General features: G+C 49.9%; 1 protein-coding gene across 1 annotated transcript; it reads left to right on the top strand.

The window, feature by feature from the left end:
• Positions 1–555: 555 nt before the first annotated feature.
• LOC128935270 (uncharacterized) lies at positions 556–16,413 on the top strand. Its single transcript, XM_054273463.1, has 21 exons — positions 556–706; positions 1,591–1,702; positions 1,807–1,870; positions 1,959–1,993; positions 2,305–2,365; positions 2,449–2,505; positions 2,606–2,665; positions 3,717–3,772; positions 4,063–4,129; positions 4,323–5,145; positions 5,612–5,808; positions 5,878–5,987; positions 10,991–11,124; positions 11,535–11,631; positions 12,356–12,411; positions 12,534–12,584; positions 12,844–12,952; positions 13,051–13,096; positions 13,634–13,732; positions 14,074–14,154; positions 14,240–16,413. Exons 1-21 carry the CDS (start codon positions 574–576, stop codon positions 14,567–14,569), a joined length of 2,778 nt encoding a protein of 925 aa, XP_054129438.1. The 5' UTR covers positions 556–573; the 3' UTR covers positions 14,570–16,413.
• Positions 16,414–16,619: the final 206 nt, after the last annotated feature.

Below are 16,619 nucleotides of genomic sequence, written 5' to 3'. Positions count from 1 at the left end.
CGAGCAGCTTGTGGCGCTCGGCTACGCTTGGGTGGGTATGGTGCTACCGAGGCGAGGGATGGACTCGGCGATCCCGAACGCCTTCTCCAGCCTCAGTGGCTCTGTGATTCCCTGTAACGGAGGGATAAGGCTCTGTTCCGCACGACATTTTTGGGCTGTAAAGCTTCACACCAACACATGCACGTCAGACATCGACTGAGACACAAGCGCTGTAGGGATTCCATGGGATACGAGCACTTTTAAGACTCATTAGGAGCTAATTACCCCCCAAAACACGCCCGGGCGGCGCATCCATCTCCCACGGAAACGGCACCGCCTCCCACTCCGAGCCGCAGGGAGCGAGGGGGACGCGCGTGGCGAGGGCAGGGCGGCGGCGGGGCCGGGCGGGGCAGGGCGGCGGCGGCGGCCGTGTGGGGGGTGCGCGCGCCCCGCGCGGGTTCCGCGGGCGCGCACCGGCACCGCCGCCTCGCGCCCCGCCCGCGCCCGCCCCGCGGCGGCGGCGGCCCCGCCTCGCGCCCGCGATCAGCTGCGCGCGCGTCACGTGGGCGCGTGTCGAAGGTCACGGCGCCCACAATGGAGCTGTCGCCGTACGCGCAGGGCGGGTGGCGGCTGCTGGGCGACCCCCGCCGCTTCCCCCGCCGCCCGTTCGCCGCCCTGCTCCGCGCCGCCTTCCGCAGCCTCCTGGATGACCCGCAGGCCGCGCTGGGTAAGGCGTGCCGCGGCGGCGGGTGCGGGCCGCGCCGCTCCGCGGGGCGCGCAGGGGGGCGCGGGGCTCCGTCCGTCCCCGCGGATGTCCGCGCGTGTCCGCGCTGCAGCGGGCGCTGTCCGCGCACACCCGCGGGGCGGCTCCTGCCCGCGGGCGGCTCCAGGGTGCCGCTGCGCGGGGTGTCATCGCTAATGCTCGCCCGCTCCGTTAAAGCTCCGCGCTGTCCCAAGTAAGGGGGACGGGCCGGAAAGGGTCCCCGCGCGTTCGTGTCCGCGGGCTGGGCCGGGCTGAGGGGCGGGTGTTCCCTCGCTGCCATCCTGCCGGGCTTTTCGCGCGGGGACGCGTCCTGCGGCGGCCCCGGCCCGAGGGTGCGCGGCCGTGCAATTCATTTTCCGGCGTTAATGACTCCGCCGCCGCCTCCGCGGACCGAGCGAGCCGCCGGTGCCCGGCCGGGGCGGCGGGCGGGCGGTCCCGGTGTCCCTCCCGGCCGGTGCCCCCAGCCCCGCTTCTCGCCATTAAGAGGCTGCTGGTGATCGCGGACGGGGCTCGCAGAGGAAACTGAGGTTTTCCTTCTTTCCTTTTTTGTTTTTTTCCCCTTTTTTATTTTTTTTTTAACGGGAAGGAGCTTGGGGGCGGCGGGGCGCCCAGCGCCGCACAGCCCCGCCTGGCACGGCTTGCCCCAGCCGGTGCTTCGGCCCCTCACCTTCCCCTCCGCCTCCTCGCACCTTGCCTGCTTGCTCTGTCCTCTCGCTCTGAAACACCAAACGTGTTTCATTTTGACGTTTTTGTGGGAAAGATAGCGTTCAAAGGGCGAGCAGCAGCCTTTGGTACCGTGTGCTGGGGTTTGGGAAATAAGTGTGTCATCAGTAATTCATTTATTTTAGACGATCCAGACCTGAAAGATATTGACCCTACAGTATTAAAACATTGCCATGCTGCGGCTGCAATGTGTATTCTGGAGGCAGGGAAGCAGAAAGCTGACATATCTGCTATAAGGTACTCATACTTGGAAGCTACACCATTTTTCTAGCCGTTGTTACTTAGAAGTGTACTGCTGAGTTTATGTTCACAGAAAACTAATAAATTCTTTTTCCCTGTAGCACGTGCCTAGAAGACTGCAAACTGGATAAAGAGAGAATAGAACAATTTTGCACCGAATACCAGGTTTTTAAACCAACTTTAGCATATTAATTTTTCTTATTTCATAGGAATTTATTGAACCCAGTAATTTTTTTTTAATCTCTTGCTTCAGAAAAACAAGGATGCATTGGAAATCCTATTGGGAAGGTAGGTGAATCACTCAGCAGAGACATGGTTTCCCTTACAGTTAGTTTGAAACTGTCCTGGAAAACACTTCTGCATACTTTAGGTGATGAAAGTAAGTAATATTGTGGCATTAAAAAATAAAGTGCATTTTTAGCAAACTCTAGAAAACAGCTATTGAAACTTTTCTTCATTTGGAATTCTACTCTAAAATAACCTTTTAGAACTTCCCAAGAAGCATTACCAGGATCATGAAAAGTTCTTTATTGATGGACAGCTTGAGAAAATGACCTTTTCTTTTAGCATAGAGGACTTGTAACTGTTGTGTCTTCCAGCATAGGCAGATCTCCTCTCCATATAACTGACGTGTCTTGGCGCTTGGAATATCAGATCAAGGTAATTTTAACAGATTAAGGTTTCTTTAGTCTGTTTTAATGCTGAGACCTGGCTTTTTTATATGTTCTTTGTTTTTAATTTAGAACAATCAACTTCATAAAACTTATCAGCCTTCCTATTTGGTGACCTTAAATGTAGAGGTACTGTACTCCCAGCACCCTCAAAGGAAAAAATGCAATTTCAAGATATTTTTTAAATACAATTGACATTGCTGTTTCTTTCCTTTTTTTTTCCCTTCAGAACAGTGATTCAGGATCACACCCAGATGTTAGTTTTAGTTGTACAATGGAGCAATTACAGGTACTTGTTTCCTTTATCTTTCTGTGCTTAGCCCCAGTTGTGGATGTCCATGCTTTTAACAAATTGCCAATCAAAATTAAATAATATACACTATTACTTTAAAAAAAATCCAATACTGGGAGGGTAAGAGAGTTTTCCATAAAGGTTATCCAAGTGTATTTTTACTGTCTTTTCAAATAAAGTTGGAAAGTAACTGAATGCAGTTGCGTGGGGAGTGTCTTACATACGTGCATAAATATTTTGTCTGTTTTCATAACTGTAATCCATATGTATATGTGGGAGGAAACTCATCATTTTCTGAAACTCTGATTTCCCGTGCTTTAGAGAAATGATTAAAGAAGCTAGTTCAGTGATTTAAATGTGTCATGATTAAAAATAGAGAAGGAACTGAAGGCTCTTCAGTGGTGTTAATGACATGTAAGAAATGTCCTGAAACAAACGTTGATCTTTGTTTAGCGATTTAAATGTGTAACTGAACAATAGAGGTATTGTAATGCTTGGAAGTGACCAAACTCTGGAGGATCGGGAAGAGGGCTTGGTGGGAGAGGAAAAGCAAGATATTAAAACTTAAGGTTTACACCTCCTCTTTTTAAGTGTGTCTCAAAAGCTGTCCTTTTGTCAGTAATGAGTGTTTCTAGTTGGTTTGCTGGCATAGCGAAATCTGATGTGCTTTGGCTGGAGAATGGTCCTGGTACAAAATTGCACCCAAAATATTTTCAGTGTTTTAGAAATCCATGTAGTACTTCAAAGCTGGAAGCAAATGTCAGCATTAGCCATTGTGGCAGTACCAATAAAATCTACGTGTAAATAATAATGATCTATTTTAGGAGAAAATACATTTTAAATAGTTTTCCTTCAGTTCCTACTTTTCTGACTACATTGTAAAATACAGAGCTCTTTAGTTATTTGCTTGCATTGTTCAACAGTTGCAACACTTCTTTGTACTACAAGGTGCTGGTTTCACTTGAGTCTCTGTTTTAAAAAAATACCCTGTTCTTCTAGTTGACCTTTAAAAAATATGCTTATTCTAAGACACTATTTCATCTCTTAGGACTTAGTGGGAAAGCTAAAAGATGCTGCAAAAAGTCTAGAACGTGCGACTCAGATGTGATTGAAGGAAGGTGTCAGCCTGCTGAAGCACTCTCCTTCCTAAGTGTCTCCTAAATGACAAATGTCTTTCATCTCTTGATGCAAACTGGGGTTTTTTTACATCCTTGGATGTGAAATAAATGAATTTTTTTACATCTGCACTGGGTGTTCCTTGCTCATGTAATTTTTTTATTATTAACTCCTGCTAAATATTTGCTGAACTGTCGTGTCATCAAAGTATTCCTTCTATCTTATTTTGTATATTTTTACAACTGTCACTGCTTATTTTTCTCTGTGATCTAATAAAGGTTTATTCGTGCCTGTTGTGCAATTTCTATGGATGAATTAGCTGTACCTAAAAGTAAGATGCTAAACGTTAGATCAGCTCAGTGAGGCAAAAGCGCCTTCTTCCCGTGCCGCGGCTGCGGCGCGTCTGCTGAATCGCCCGCCGCGCTTTGTCGCTTGCAGCCGATCTTACATCTCTCCTACGAGGAGAAGCCGGACCCCGGCGCGGGGGGCGAGAGAGGATTCGGTTTAATCTTGTGGAGCCGGGGCGCCTCACGGAAAGCCGGCAGAGTCGGCGGGATGGAGCGGAGCCGGGTGGCGGCTCCGGCTCGACGGCGCGGCTGCTGCCGGCGTCTCCGGCTCGCCCCGGGCCGCGCTGCTCTCCGCTCGCTCCCGCCCGCGGCTGCGGAGGGGCTCCGAGGCGCGCTCCGCCCGCACCTGCCGCCGAGGGACAGCGGCCCCGCGGAGGATGCGCGGCGGCGGCCGGTCCTTCACGGCGGAGCATTTTCCTCTCCGCTCCTCAGCGCCCGAGCGGCGGGCGGCGTCTTACTCTCGCCGGAGGCGAGCACCGCGCGGGTTTCCCCCACTCCGGGGCCGCCCGTCTGCCCGCGGGATGTGCGGACCCCGCAGGACCCCGCGCCACCCGCTCCCGCCGCCGCTCGGGGCGGAAAGGCGCCCGCGCGCCCTCGAGGGGACGCGCTGCCTCGACGGCGGCGGCTCCGCGCGGCCCCGGGCGGGCGCGGCGGGCCGAGGGGCGCGCGGCTGCGCGCACGCGGTGGCGGAGGCGCGAGGCCGCGGTGCGGGTCCCCGCGGGGTCCCCGCGCGGCAGGACGGGGCGTGCGGGGGTGGGAGCGCGCAACAAGTGCGCGGAGGGAGGCGAGGGCTGCGCGGGCAGGGCGACGGGCGGCGTGTGGGGCCGGGGAGCCGGCGGGCTGCGGGGCTGCGGCGCGGCCAGGATGGAGAGGGCAGCGCCGGCCAGGGCGGGGGGCGCGGCGGCCGAAGGAGAGCCGCGGCGCGGGCGGAGGGAGCGCGGAGAAGGAGGGCGGGAGGCGCCGTGGCTGCGGCGGGCGGGAGCCGCGGAGCGGGGCCGGGGGTCGGGGCGGGCGGTGAGGAAAAGGAGGAAAAGGAGGCATCGGCGGCGCGCGGGCGAGCGCGTGCAGGGCCGGGGGGAGGGGAGGGAGGGAGGAAAGGAGGAGGGAGGGAAGGGAGGGGGTGGCGGGCGGGGGAGGGGAGGGAGGGAGCGAGGGGGGAGGCGGAGGGGGAGGAGGCGGCCGGGTTGCGGGATTGGGTCACGGGGAGGCTGCCGGGCCCCGGCGGCAGCGCCGCTAATTCCCAGGCCGCCCTTAAGGAATGAGGCGCCCCACGTGACGCTGGCGGGGCGGGCGAACTCCGAGCCATTTTGGGGACGGTGTCAGTTTCCACTGTGTGCCTTCAGCGTTGCATTCTTCCCTCCTCCGCCCTCCTCCCGCCCGCCCGCCCGCCCGCCCTCCTTCCCTCCCCGGGTCCCCGCCACCAACTATGAAATAACAACAACAATAATACTCGTAATAATAACAATAATAATAAAAGAAGGAACGCGAGAGAGGCCGCGAGGCGGAGCGGGGGGCAGAGGGAGAGACAATGGGCTGGTGGAGAGAGGACCCATCCGGACCGGGGAGACTGTGCGCTCGCAGCGCCTGAGCCGCCCGGGCGGCCAACTCGGAGGGAGCGAGAGAGCGAGGGAGCGAGCGAGAAGGGCCCGCGAGCAGCCGAGGAGACCCGGGCGTTCTGTAACTAAAATGAGCGGAGCGCAGCGGCGGCGGCGGCAATAAGCTTATTGCAATTGACAGCGTCTGCAGTTCATTTCAAGATGGCCGCTTGGCTCACATTCATTTTCTGCTGAACGACTTTTAACTTTCATTGTCTTTTTTGGCCGCTCCGATCATCACCAACCGGCTCCGTTTTCCGGGTACGTATGAAGCGAGGTGTCGCCTTACCGAGGGCGGGGGGCGAAGGGGGCTCGGCGGCGGTTTTCGGCCGGTTTGGGGGCTGCAAAGGGGCGCCTAGGTGTCCCCCGAGCTCTCCGTATGGGAAAAGCGCTGACAGGCTGCTCTAGCCACACACACACATACAGACACGCAGCAGCAGCAGCCTGTGCACTCGCTCGCGTTACGCACCCACATTTGCAAATTTTAGTTCCTTTCTTTCTCCAGACGCCCCCTAAAACCTTTCTGTGCACATGGCCCCCGAGGAGAATATTTATATTTCCCGACCCTGCTGCCAGCCCGGCCCGAGCGCCCTTTGTTTAAAGGCAGATTTTGATTAAACAGGGACGTTCGTGAAATCTGGAGCTGCCTGGGTCAAGTGATTTCAGTCCTCCCCGAAAGAAATGTGTCTGGGGGGGGTTAAAATGTCAGATAATGCACCCATTTTATAGAGACGGAGCCAGTGGGGGGTAGCGATCCTCATGGGGGGGTTGTTAGGCGCCGGGGCACCCAGCAGAAAATGTTATTAACTTAAGTTGGACAAGTACTTCTGTGAAATTGGATGGGTTGTAAGATGGCGGTTCCCAGTTGTTTCCAATGTCTCCTCTTACATTTCTGCTCTAAATGCTGAACTTTAGGGGTTTGTGCCTACTGGGAGAGGCAAGGGGTGGTCAACGCCGAGAAATAACTTTTTGGGGGGGCAAGGGTAGCACTTTTAATGCGGTCTTGGGGAGCTGGGGCGAGCGGTTTGCTGGAGCCTTTGGAGCAAAGGTGATGTGTCTGCGGGACGCGGAGGGGGGGTGGTGTGTGTGAATTTCTTTTCTCTGGTTGGTATTTTTTTTACCCTGAGCCCCGGGAAGGGTAAATTTACATGAAATCTTTTGTCAGATCTTAAAGATGTCACGAGTGGGCTCCTCGTGCTGCTTATGGGCAGCACTTGAAAGTTGCTGGTGTTATGTTTTTATAATTGAATGGCCTTGGCAATATATAAAGCGGGATGTTTCTGGGTGTCTGCTGTAAACATTTGCAAATAATCAGGTGAAAATAAGCAAGAAAAAAAATCGCATTTCCATAAAAGTGAGGCAGTAACTTTTCAGCCTCTAAAAACTTTGGTTCACTCCTCCACTCTCCAGGAAAGTCGAAGAAAACCTGGGCATGTGTGCCCATTTGCAAGCTTGTCGCTAAAAGAATTTTTTTGCGTAGTCTGTAGTGGTGAGAGCAGTTTCTGCTGTGGGACTGTCCCTAAGACCAGGGACGTTCAGTACAGTCCAGTGAAACTACTTTGAGTGACTCTGTGCAGCCCGTCCTGGGGACTGAGACTTGTGCTGCACTTCGCCAGAGACACGAAGTCTTGACCTACCTGATCGCTTAGATATTACAAAATTAACATTTTAGTGTATTTTTAAAAGTAGATAGATTGTGTCTTGCGCCTAGTCCCAGGGAGGCGATTTGAGAGACTGGGGTCCTTTGGCACTCTGTTGCCAATATTCAGGTCTTTTCTCGCTGCAGCGAGTTGCGAAGAGATACTTGAGGTTCGTGTGCCTCCTCTGAATGGACTACTGTCCTCTCCTTTAAAACATATGTGGCCATTCTTAAGCGAAGGAGTAATAACAGGCTCGATAGTACAAGTGGCTCTGGCTGATAATGGGTGAAGATGTAGAATGAAGGCTGCTTTATTCCTGATGAGAGTTTTCCGAGAGGAGATGGGTACAAAGTACACAAACCTACCCGAGCGATGCTTCTGTTTTTTTATGTATGTATTTTCTGTTAGTGACCTGTCGAACAAGGTTTGATAGCTTATTGCCTTTATGGATTTTTAATAATGTAGCTGATTCTTAGCAGGAGAATGCACTTCTGTTTTTCTTCATTTTGACATAACTTGTTTAAGGCCTCTGTATAATCGGCTGGCTGGCAGTGTTTACTTGTAGCAGGTATTATCCACATATATTTTACGTTTAGTTGTTCCATGTGTCAATGTGTAAATATATATTGTCCTGGCTAAGAGGCTGTTTGTATTTCTGTGAAGTGTTGGCATTCACCGTGCGATCAGCAGGAGCAGAAAAAACATCTGAAAGGGTTTCCCTCGTACCAAGATATTAAACTCAGGCTGATGTAGTAAAATGTGCTGCGTTCATGTTACCTCCCCGCAGGCACAGACACGCGTGTGCCTGTGCGGGTGGCTTTTGGGGAGAAATTAAGTGCCTAGTTCAGCTCGCTGGGGAAAATCACTGATTTTCAAGATAGCTCATAGCACGTTGAAAATGTGCTAACTTTTGGCAATAAATAATCCGCATTTAGGGGTTGCTTCGACAAAACAGGTTTCACGGTTGAATTTAATCCCCCTCCATTTAGGAAGGGGCTTCGCCTGCGTGAAATAAACGCGTTAATGTCTTGAAAGGTTTGTCCCAGTCTGTCAGGGCTGGGAAGGAATTCTCGGTCAGCCGACTTGTTTGACCTCGGTCACTGCTGGGGTTTTTTTTTGGTTTAGATATTTATGAATTATAAGGTAGTGCCTTGAACAAATAAAACACAGAACCGTGAAAGCTGTCCATGTGTAAGTACCTAAAGGGACTCCAGAGCCGCCGGCTTCAGGGCGCTGGGCTCTTCAGAGAGGCGTGCAGAAACTCCGTCTCTGCCTTTTCTGGGAAAAGCAAAACCCCGGTATCAGTTTAAAAGGAAGAAGCGGAGGGTCAGGGACCCTGGAAGCGACATTTAAACCGCAGTACAATGCAGCGGGGGTCTTGCTTTCCCGCACGGTGCTGGGAACAGCTTTGGGGACCTGGTCGGGCTTGGTGCTTCTGGAATTTTGCTTTTCTTTGTGTTGGCCGGCTATGGTTTGATGCTGGGGAGTTTTATCTGCTGTTCACTCAAGGGTTCTCCTGCAGCAACAAGAGAAGTTTCCTGGTCGGGGTCGCTCGTTGGCGCTGTGCACACTTCTGACGAATATTGTACCCCTGTCCTGGTCAGTTTGGCTGACGTTCAAAGCTTTTTAGAAACATTACTGTGTTGCCACTTTTTTCCTCCCCCTTTTTTTTTTTTTTTTTTTCCCCTTCTTCCCGCTGCCTAACATTGAAGTTTGCGAGTGGCTGCTCGCATATTGAGCATTCGGTGCTGCGGTGAGAGGTGGCTCGCAAGCTCTGCCTCGGGAGGAGAGGGGACCAGGGGCAGGATTTGGTGTGCTGGGAGCACTGACCTGGGGAAATTAATAGCTTGGAGTGGAGCAACGTTGTTACATTACATTTTTCAGGATCTGGTTGACAGAAAATAATTTACTCTACAATTGACGTGGCTGACAGGAATTTTTCCCTGTGTGTGCTTTTCCCTTTATCTGTTATCCCCTCTCATTTTAAACAGTGTGTATGCATCTAGCGTTGGTGCCAGTGCATGCAATGGGGTTTTATGGGTTTCAGACTATGAAAATGACATTTGTTTTTCACTCTTGTCTCTGCATTGTGTTGACAAGGTGTTGATTTAGCTTTAGGAATGATCTGGTCACATGGTCCTTCGCATGTTGTCACTAATGTACCGTTTAAAGCCGGTTTGGGCTTTTTCCCCCTTCTCGGTGAGCTTTATTGCTGAAAAGGGGGGTTACTTAAGTATCCGGAGACTCGTTTTCTCCCGTCCGAGCACCTTACTCTGGTGATGCAAATCTCTTTTACACCTTTTGCAAAACTTTGCACCGCGCTTGCCTCGTCCGCGGGATGATTTTCAAACAAGCGTCAAAAGGTGGGAGAAGGAAAGAAAGAGAGAAAGAGAGCTGGGAGTGAGAGAGAGGTAGGAAGGAGAGAAGTGAGGAGAGCAGAGAAGGAGGGAGCGGGGATGCCGGCGCGTTGGAGCGGGAGCTGGGGCTCGGCACCCCTCTGGCGGGGCAGGGGGCTCGGTCCGGGAGCGCGGCGCGGTTCTGCTCGCCGGAGGGAGGGAGCGGAGGGGGAGAGGAGCTATCTCAGACCAGCTCCTCGCACCGAGTCGACGTGGAGAGAGGCCCCTGAGAGGATCCGAAATGGCCGAGGCTCGGGAGGAGCCTCTGGCACTCGCCGCCGCCAGGCTGAGACCCCGAAGCCCGGGGCCGCCCCCGCCGGCCGGGCCGCCCCGCACCGCGCCCGGGCACCCTCGGGCTGTGCCACCCGACCCGCCCGGGCCGCTCCCGCCCTCCCCCTCCCCTCCCTTCGCGGCCGGGCTCCCAGACCCCCGCGGGCTCCTCGGCTCCTCCACCCCCAGCGCCAGCCCCCGGGCCCCGCGTCCCACCCCCTGGCCCGGCCCGGCCCGGCCCGGCACGCCCCCCCGGCCGCCCCCCGCCCGGCTCTCGTGTGTTCCCAGCGGTGGCAGGATGCCAAGTGTAAGTGTAAGTTGCTATAGCAACCCCCTCGGAGAGCGGAGCAGATCCGGATCGGCACCGAGCCGCAGCGGCAGCCGCCCGGACCCCCCCGGCGGGCCGGCCCCGCCGCCCCGGTGCCCGGCCCCGCTCCGAGGTGCGTGTGTCCCCCCCCTCCGTCCCTCCCCCCGCCGCCCCTCCCCGCGCTCCGGAAATGCCAGGGCAGCCGCACCGGGAGGCGCTGGTTCCCCTTTGTGCTGCTCGCCGGCAGCCCGGTGCCCGCCGTGTCGCCCCCGGAGCTCCCCGCCGCATCGCCGCCGAGCCGCCCGCGCGGCCCGAGCCGGCCGGTGCCGCCGCGCCGCGGGAATCGCCCGTGCCCGCCGGGGAACGGCGCGGTGGGTGCCGCGGAACGACCGCCCCTCCGCGGGGCTGCGCCCAGGCCGGCCCGGGGCGGTGCGGTGCGGGGACGCCCCGCCGGCCTCGGGACCGGCCCTCGCCCGCCGCCCGGCCCCGCGCCGCCGCCGCCGCCTTCGTCTTCCGCGCTCGGTCTTCCTCTGCGCCGGGGGATGCGATGCGATGCGCGGGGGAAGGGGATGCGCCGGACCGCGGCACCTGGGACGCCGCCGCGCTTGGCCCCGCTGACCGGTCCTCTGTGTGTGTGTGTGTGTCTTTCAGAGCCGCTCCTCGCCACGCCAAAATGCACCGAACAACCAGAATCAAAATAACCGAGCTAAACCCCCATCTCATGTGCGTGCTCTGCGGCGGGTACTTCATTGATGCAACAACCATCATAGAGTGCCTCCACTCCTGTAAGTACGACCGGGCGCTCCGCGTTTTTCACCCGCCGCTTCCCTCCTTTCCCGACATCCCGGGAACACGCACGGAAAAAAAAAATCCTCCCAAGCCCAAACCCCCCGAGGGGCTCGGGACCGACGCCCTCCTCCTCCCCGACGAGAGGGGAAGTAGGTGTTCCAGCCGCGGTGCAGATTTTCTGAGGACGGCCCTACGGTCTTTGTTAAAGTAATAATATATGTGCCATAAGCGTCTCCTTTTCATGGTAATTGCAGCTTATTTGGGTAGTTGTTTAGCTTAAGCAGCGTGTTGCTGACAATGGACGATTTGCTCTAGCTTGCATAGTTTAGAAAATCGCACCTTTATCTATGCATATCTGAGCGGCACCTAGGAGCATCTCTAAAAGCCTGTGGTGTTTGACTTACAGTTTGTAAGACCTGTATCGTGCGTTACTTGGAGACCAGCAAGTATTGTCCTATCTGTGATGTCCAAGTTCACAAAACTCGACCGCTTTTGAATATAAGGTAGGAGAAAGTTGGGAAGTGCGCATTGCATCTCTCTATCTCTGTTTTTGCTTTATGTGAGGAGACCAGCAGTAGTCGGTGTCAATGTTATCTCTTCGTCTGCAATTTAAATCTGAAAGGGCTTGTCAATTTACAAGCTACCTCGTGTGTATGTGGTCTCTTTGGAGTTTCTTCACTGATTGAAACTGAAGATGCCTCTAGATGTTTTAGTTGGCCTATTTTAGCATAGACCGGTCATTGATGCCTCTTCCCTCTCCCACATTCTGCTGTACCATCCGATAGTTCTTGCCCCTACTTTCTGTATCTCCAAGACATGCATCACTCCCACCACAGCTCCTAGTCATGAAAACTCCTGCTGCAACTTTCCAAACTAAGAGGCAAAAAGCCTTTAAAATATCATTTGCCTTTCAGAAATATTTTTGTTGTCAGCACTGCATTTTGCTCTCTGCACTTTCTAGGAAGGACAAGAAGATTTAATGCCTTCCTTCAGTCTGAGAGACTTCTTTTTCAGTTGTGGTAATATGGATGAGTTTTGGTTCAGAGTGGTATTTAGAGCAGGGTTAGTTTGATTACAAGGTCCTGTAAGTTAACTTTTTATGACTGGCCTCTCACTTTGTAGAAGATGCCTCATTGTTGTGAAAATTCATAAGTGAGGAGCTGCCATTTGGATTAAAATATTGCTTCATCTGCTTAATTTTATGTTGTGGGGTTGTTCTTCTTTCAGGTCAGATAAAACTCTCCAGGATATTGTATACAAGCTAGTACCAGGCCTTTTCAAAAGTAAGTAGTTAAATCAGGTATTTTATTAAGAGCAGAAAAACCAAACCAGAGCCGCTATCCTTTATCAATACCGTGAGTTACAGAGTAACTACTAAAAGAAAAATATATGCTTTTCCATCTAGATGAAATGAAAAGAAGAAGGGATTTTTATGCTGCTCATCCGTCGGCTGATGGTAAAAGCTTCTCGTTCGCAACTTTAATATGTGTGGCATTGAGCTGGATGTTTTACTGTTTCCTTTTTAACTTACAAGTGATGTATTACCGTCACAGTATTTTAAGAAGTAAAGTCAGCATAATAAAAGTTTATTGTTTTAACAGTCAGGTAGCTTTCATTCATTATCTTACTGTGAAGATTTTTTTTTGTTACTGAGAATTGCAATTCTTCCTGATTTGAATTTCAAAATATAAATTATTGTGGAAATTTCTGTGCAGCTGCCAATGGCTCTAATGAAGACAGAGGAGAAGTAGCTGATGAAGACAAAAGAATTATAACAGACGATGAGATAATAAGCTTATCCATTGAATTCTTTGACCAGAATAGGCAAGTTCCAGAATGGCAAAATTTTATAATTTTATGTTTACCTATTTGATAGCATGTGTCTTTATTATTTGTAGTAATTGTGTAATTTCTTCTCACAGACTGGAGCGAAAAGGAAATAAGGAGAAAGAAAAGTCAAAGGAAGAGGTAAAAATCTTTCCTTTACTCCAGGGGAAACATATCACACACACAACTTTGGGGCAGGTCTGTAGCTGAGAAAAATATGTAGGTATGTGTGTCTAGAATAAAGGAAGCATGCATCCTATCATGGCACTAGGTACAGAAGAGGTAAAACATTTTCATACAGCTGTATATGCAGGCAACTTTTAAAAATTCAAAATACCCATGTATTATTTTTAATGCAGAATCTGATTTTTTGTCAAAGTTTGGGAAAAAATATTCAGTAATTTATTAAAAAACAATATGTATTGCGTATGTACCCTAAAAAGATAATTCATATGTAAATATTTGTATTACATTTAATTAGTTACAATTTTAAATTACTTTCTCTAGAGCTGTAATTTGCTGCTTCTTTTTGATGTGCCCTCCAAGACAGCAGGCATTGTTATATTACAGTTGATAATTTAGTAAGGTGCACTTTTTTCAACATGAAATGCTGGAATACAACGTTGGTGGGAGTATCATGCATTCTCAGTAGACTGATTTTCTTTACTGTGCCACTAGGTGAATGACAAAAGATACTTGCGCTGCCCAGCAGCAATGACAGTGATGCATCTAAGAAAGTTCCTGCGGAGTAAGATGGATATACCTAACACTTTCCAGGTACCCATGTGGAAAGTGTGGTTGGTTTGTTTGTTTGGGGTTTTCGGGTGTTGTTTTTGGTAGGACTCATTTTTCTCATTATAGCCAGTCCCAGCAAGTGGAAACAGCCAAGTATTTCTGGTGTGTGCTATACATTATTTGGTTTATTTTTAAAATATCTGTCTGTAGAGTTTGGTGGCATTGTAATTTTTTCAGTGCTGTAAATACCAAAGTATTAAGAAATTGCTTCTTGATGTATTTGTGATATCTGTGACAGTGGGGCTACTTTTACCTCAGAGCAGTCGTGTGCTAGGGGTAAGTGCCTGGATGCTCCTTAATGCAAGGGTTCATATCTTGAACAGATCGATGTGATGTATGAAGAGGAGCCTCTGAAGGACTACTACACCCTAATGGATATTGCCTACATCTATACCTGGAGGCGGGTGAGTATTTCCAGTGTGCCTCCCGGGAGGGTGCAGGCCATGGCCTGGCCAGGGCACTTACCAGGGTCTCCCCTTTGCTTTGCAGAATGGGCCTCTGCCCTTGAAATACCGGGTCCGACCCACTTGCAAGAGGATGAAGATCAGTCACCAGAGGGAAGGCTTGAATAATAGTGGGGAGCTGGAAAGTGACTCTGGGAGCGACAAGGCAAGCAGCCCAGCAGGAGGCATCCCCTCCACCTCCTCCTGTTTGCCCAGCCCCAGCACACCAGTCCAGTCTCCTCACCCCCAGTTCCCCCACATCTCCAGCACCATGAATGGCACCAGCAGCAGCCCCAGCAGTAACCACCAGTCCTCCTTTACCAACAGAGCTCGGAAAACATCAATAAATGGCTCCTCAGCCACTTCATCTGGTTGATGTGCCAACCAGGCTACCACCCTCGCCCCTCCTTTATATAGGTCTCTCCATGCCATTACAGCTTTATAGATGCTAATCCATGTGACTATCATCCAAATTGCTTTCTTTTGTAGTAACACTGAACTTGGCTATAAAAGGCGGACTAGGTGACATTCAGGATGGACGTTATTGGAAACGCAAGATTGAAATGTAAATTTTTCAGAGGACTGGGAAACAAACGAAAGTTACACCTTCACCTGTTCTGAATGATGTGGAGTTGTTTCTGTCTCCATCATCTGAAGCCAGGAGTCTCCAGAAGTCAATACAAATCCTGGGAAGTAGTTTGTTAATCCAGACTAACTCCTCCATTGCGTTCTCTTCGATTGTTATTGTTCTTATACTGTTTTGTGAACCTGTAGAAAGCAAGTGCTTTTTCATCTTGAAATCCAACAAAATTGAAAGAATATGCATAGAAAAATGCATATATGTAGCCATGTCACTGTGAATAACAATTTTTGCGTATTAGCCATTTTGATTCTTATGTTGCATCTTTTACTTCTCTGTTGCTGCGCAGAACCGATCAAAAGAAAACTTCAGTTTTACAATCTGTATGCCTAAAAGCGGGTATTACCGTTTTATTTACTGACTTGTTTAAATGATTCGCTTTTGTAAGAATCAGATGGCATTATGCTTATTGTACAATGCCATATTGGTATATGACATAACAGGAAACAGTATTGTATGATATATTTATAAATACTATAAAGAAAATATTGTGTTTCATGCACTCATGATATGGTTGTTAAATTTCTAAACAGGTTCGACCCTTGCAGATGCCGCCTGTTTGAGCTTTGCTCATACTGCAAGAAACACGTTGTGTGTGAGAGCTACAGTATTGGGGAAGCACATTCAAGTCTCTGATAACCTGGAGGCAATTGGCAATCTTAAAAGAATTTTACTTGCTTTGTCTTTTTTTTTTTTTTTTTTTCTTCCAAGTGGAATATTTTTACTTTACCAAATGTTGAAGTGATACAGTGAAAAAAAGAAATCAAGAGACATGGAAGTTTTAGACCTGTTTGATTACCTTTTTATTATTTGGTGTGGTGGGACTGTGTTTCTAAAAGCACATGGAATCATTATAGAAGCCATAAACTGTTTGATATAAATTTTAAGGAACCAGCAAGTGGCTGGATGAAGGCATTTTATCTAAATTTGTTTTAATATATATGTATATGGTACAGTACTAACTTCATTAAAATTTAACTGGTACTTTAATATTTCCAATAAATTGTGGAGAATGCCTTCTCTTTAATGGCCTGCAAGTAGGTGCATTTTATTAGAGGCTTCTATGGGTGGGGTTTTTTCAATAGGAGGAACTTTTCCACCATAAAGTATGAACAGCCCAGAACACTTTTCAGTTTGTGCTTTGCTTTGGTCGAACTTTGTGTGTGTTCATCACCCATCAGTTATACATTTGTGAGGGTGTTTATTCTATATGGATATTGTTTCATGTTTGTACGGAAAAATTGTAGTTAAACATTTCATTGTCTCCAGTCTGCAAAAGAAGCACAATTCTTATTGCTTTGTCTTGCTTATAGTCATTAAATCATTACTTTTGCATATAAATTGCTGTTACTTGTCCTGCTTGTTTTTATAGACCAGGTGATTGCAAATCCTCCACAAGGTTATTGCTTATTGATGTATATGTCTTGTTAAACAAGAGTTGATATTTTTTCCTGTAGTAAACATGTACAGTTCAATTTCAACAGTAAAAACTTCAGTTTTATATACACGAATAACTTTCATTTATAGCTGATCAAAGAAATAAACAAATAAAAAGGGATAATTCATTGAAAAGTAGCAAATTACCTCTGTTGATAATGTGGTGTTAAAAGACAAACATATTGTTCTTGTGGGAAGTAATTCTGGGTGTACCAAAGATTTCAGTGAACAGTACAGTATGGCACACTCAAATAACAAAGGGAGGAAAAAAACCACCTAGAAATTGAAGTGATTTGTTTTGGTTGCCTGTCTTGAAAACATTTGCTGTTCTTTATTTGACTCCGATTTA

The sequence above is a fragment of the Melozone crissalis genome, unplaced genomic scaffold, assembly GCF_028551555.1.
Source record: "Melozone crissalis strain CALT ecotype California unplaced genomic scaffold, PUWL_Pcris_2 ptg000016l_1, whole genome shotgun sequence".
NCBI classification, from domain to species: Eukaryota; Metazoa; Chordata; class Aves; order Passeriformes; family Passerellidae; genus Melozone; species Melozone crissalis.
The sequence above is the reverse complement of the archived record's forward strand: the minus strand, read 5'-3'. Positions and strand labels throughout refer to the sequence as shown.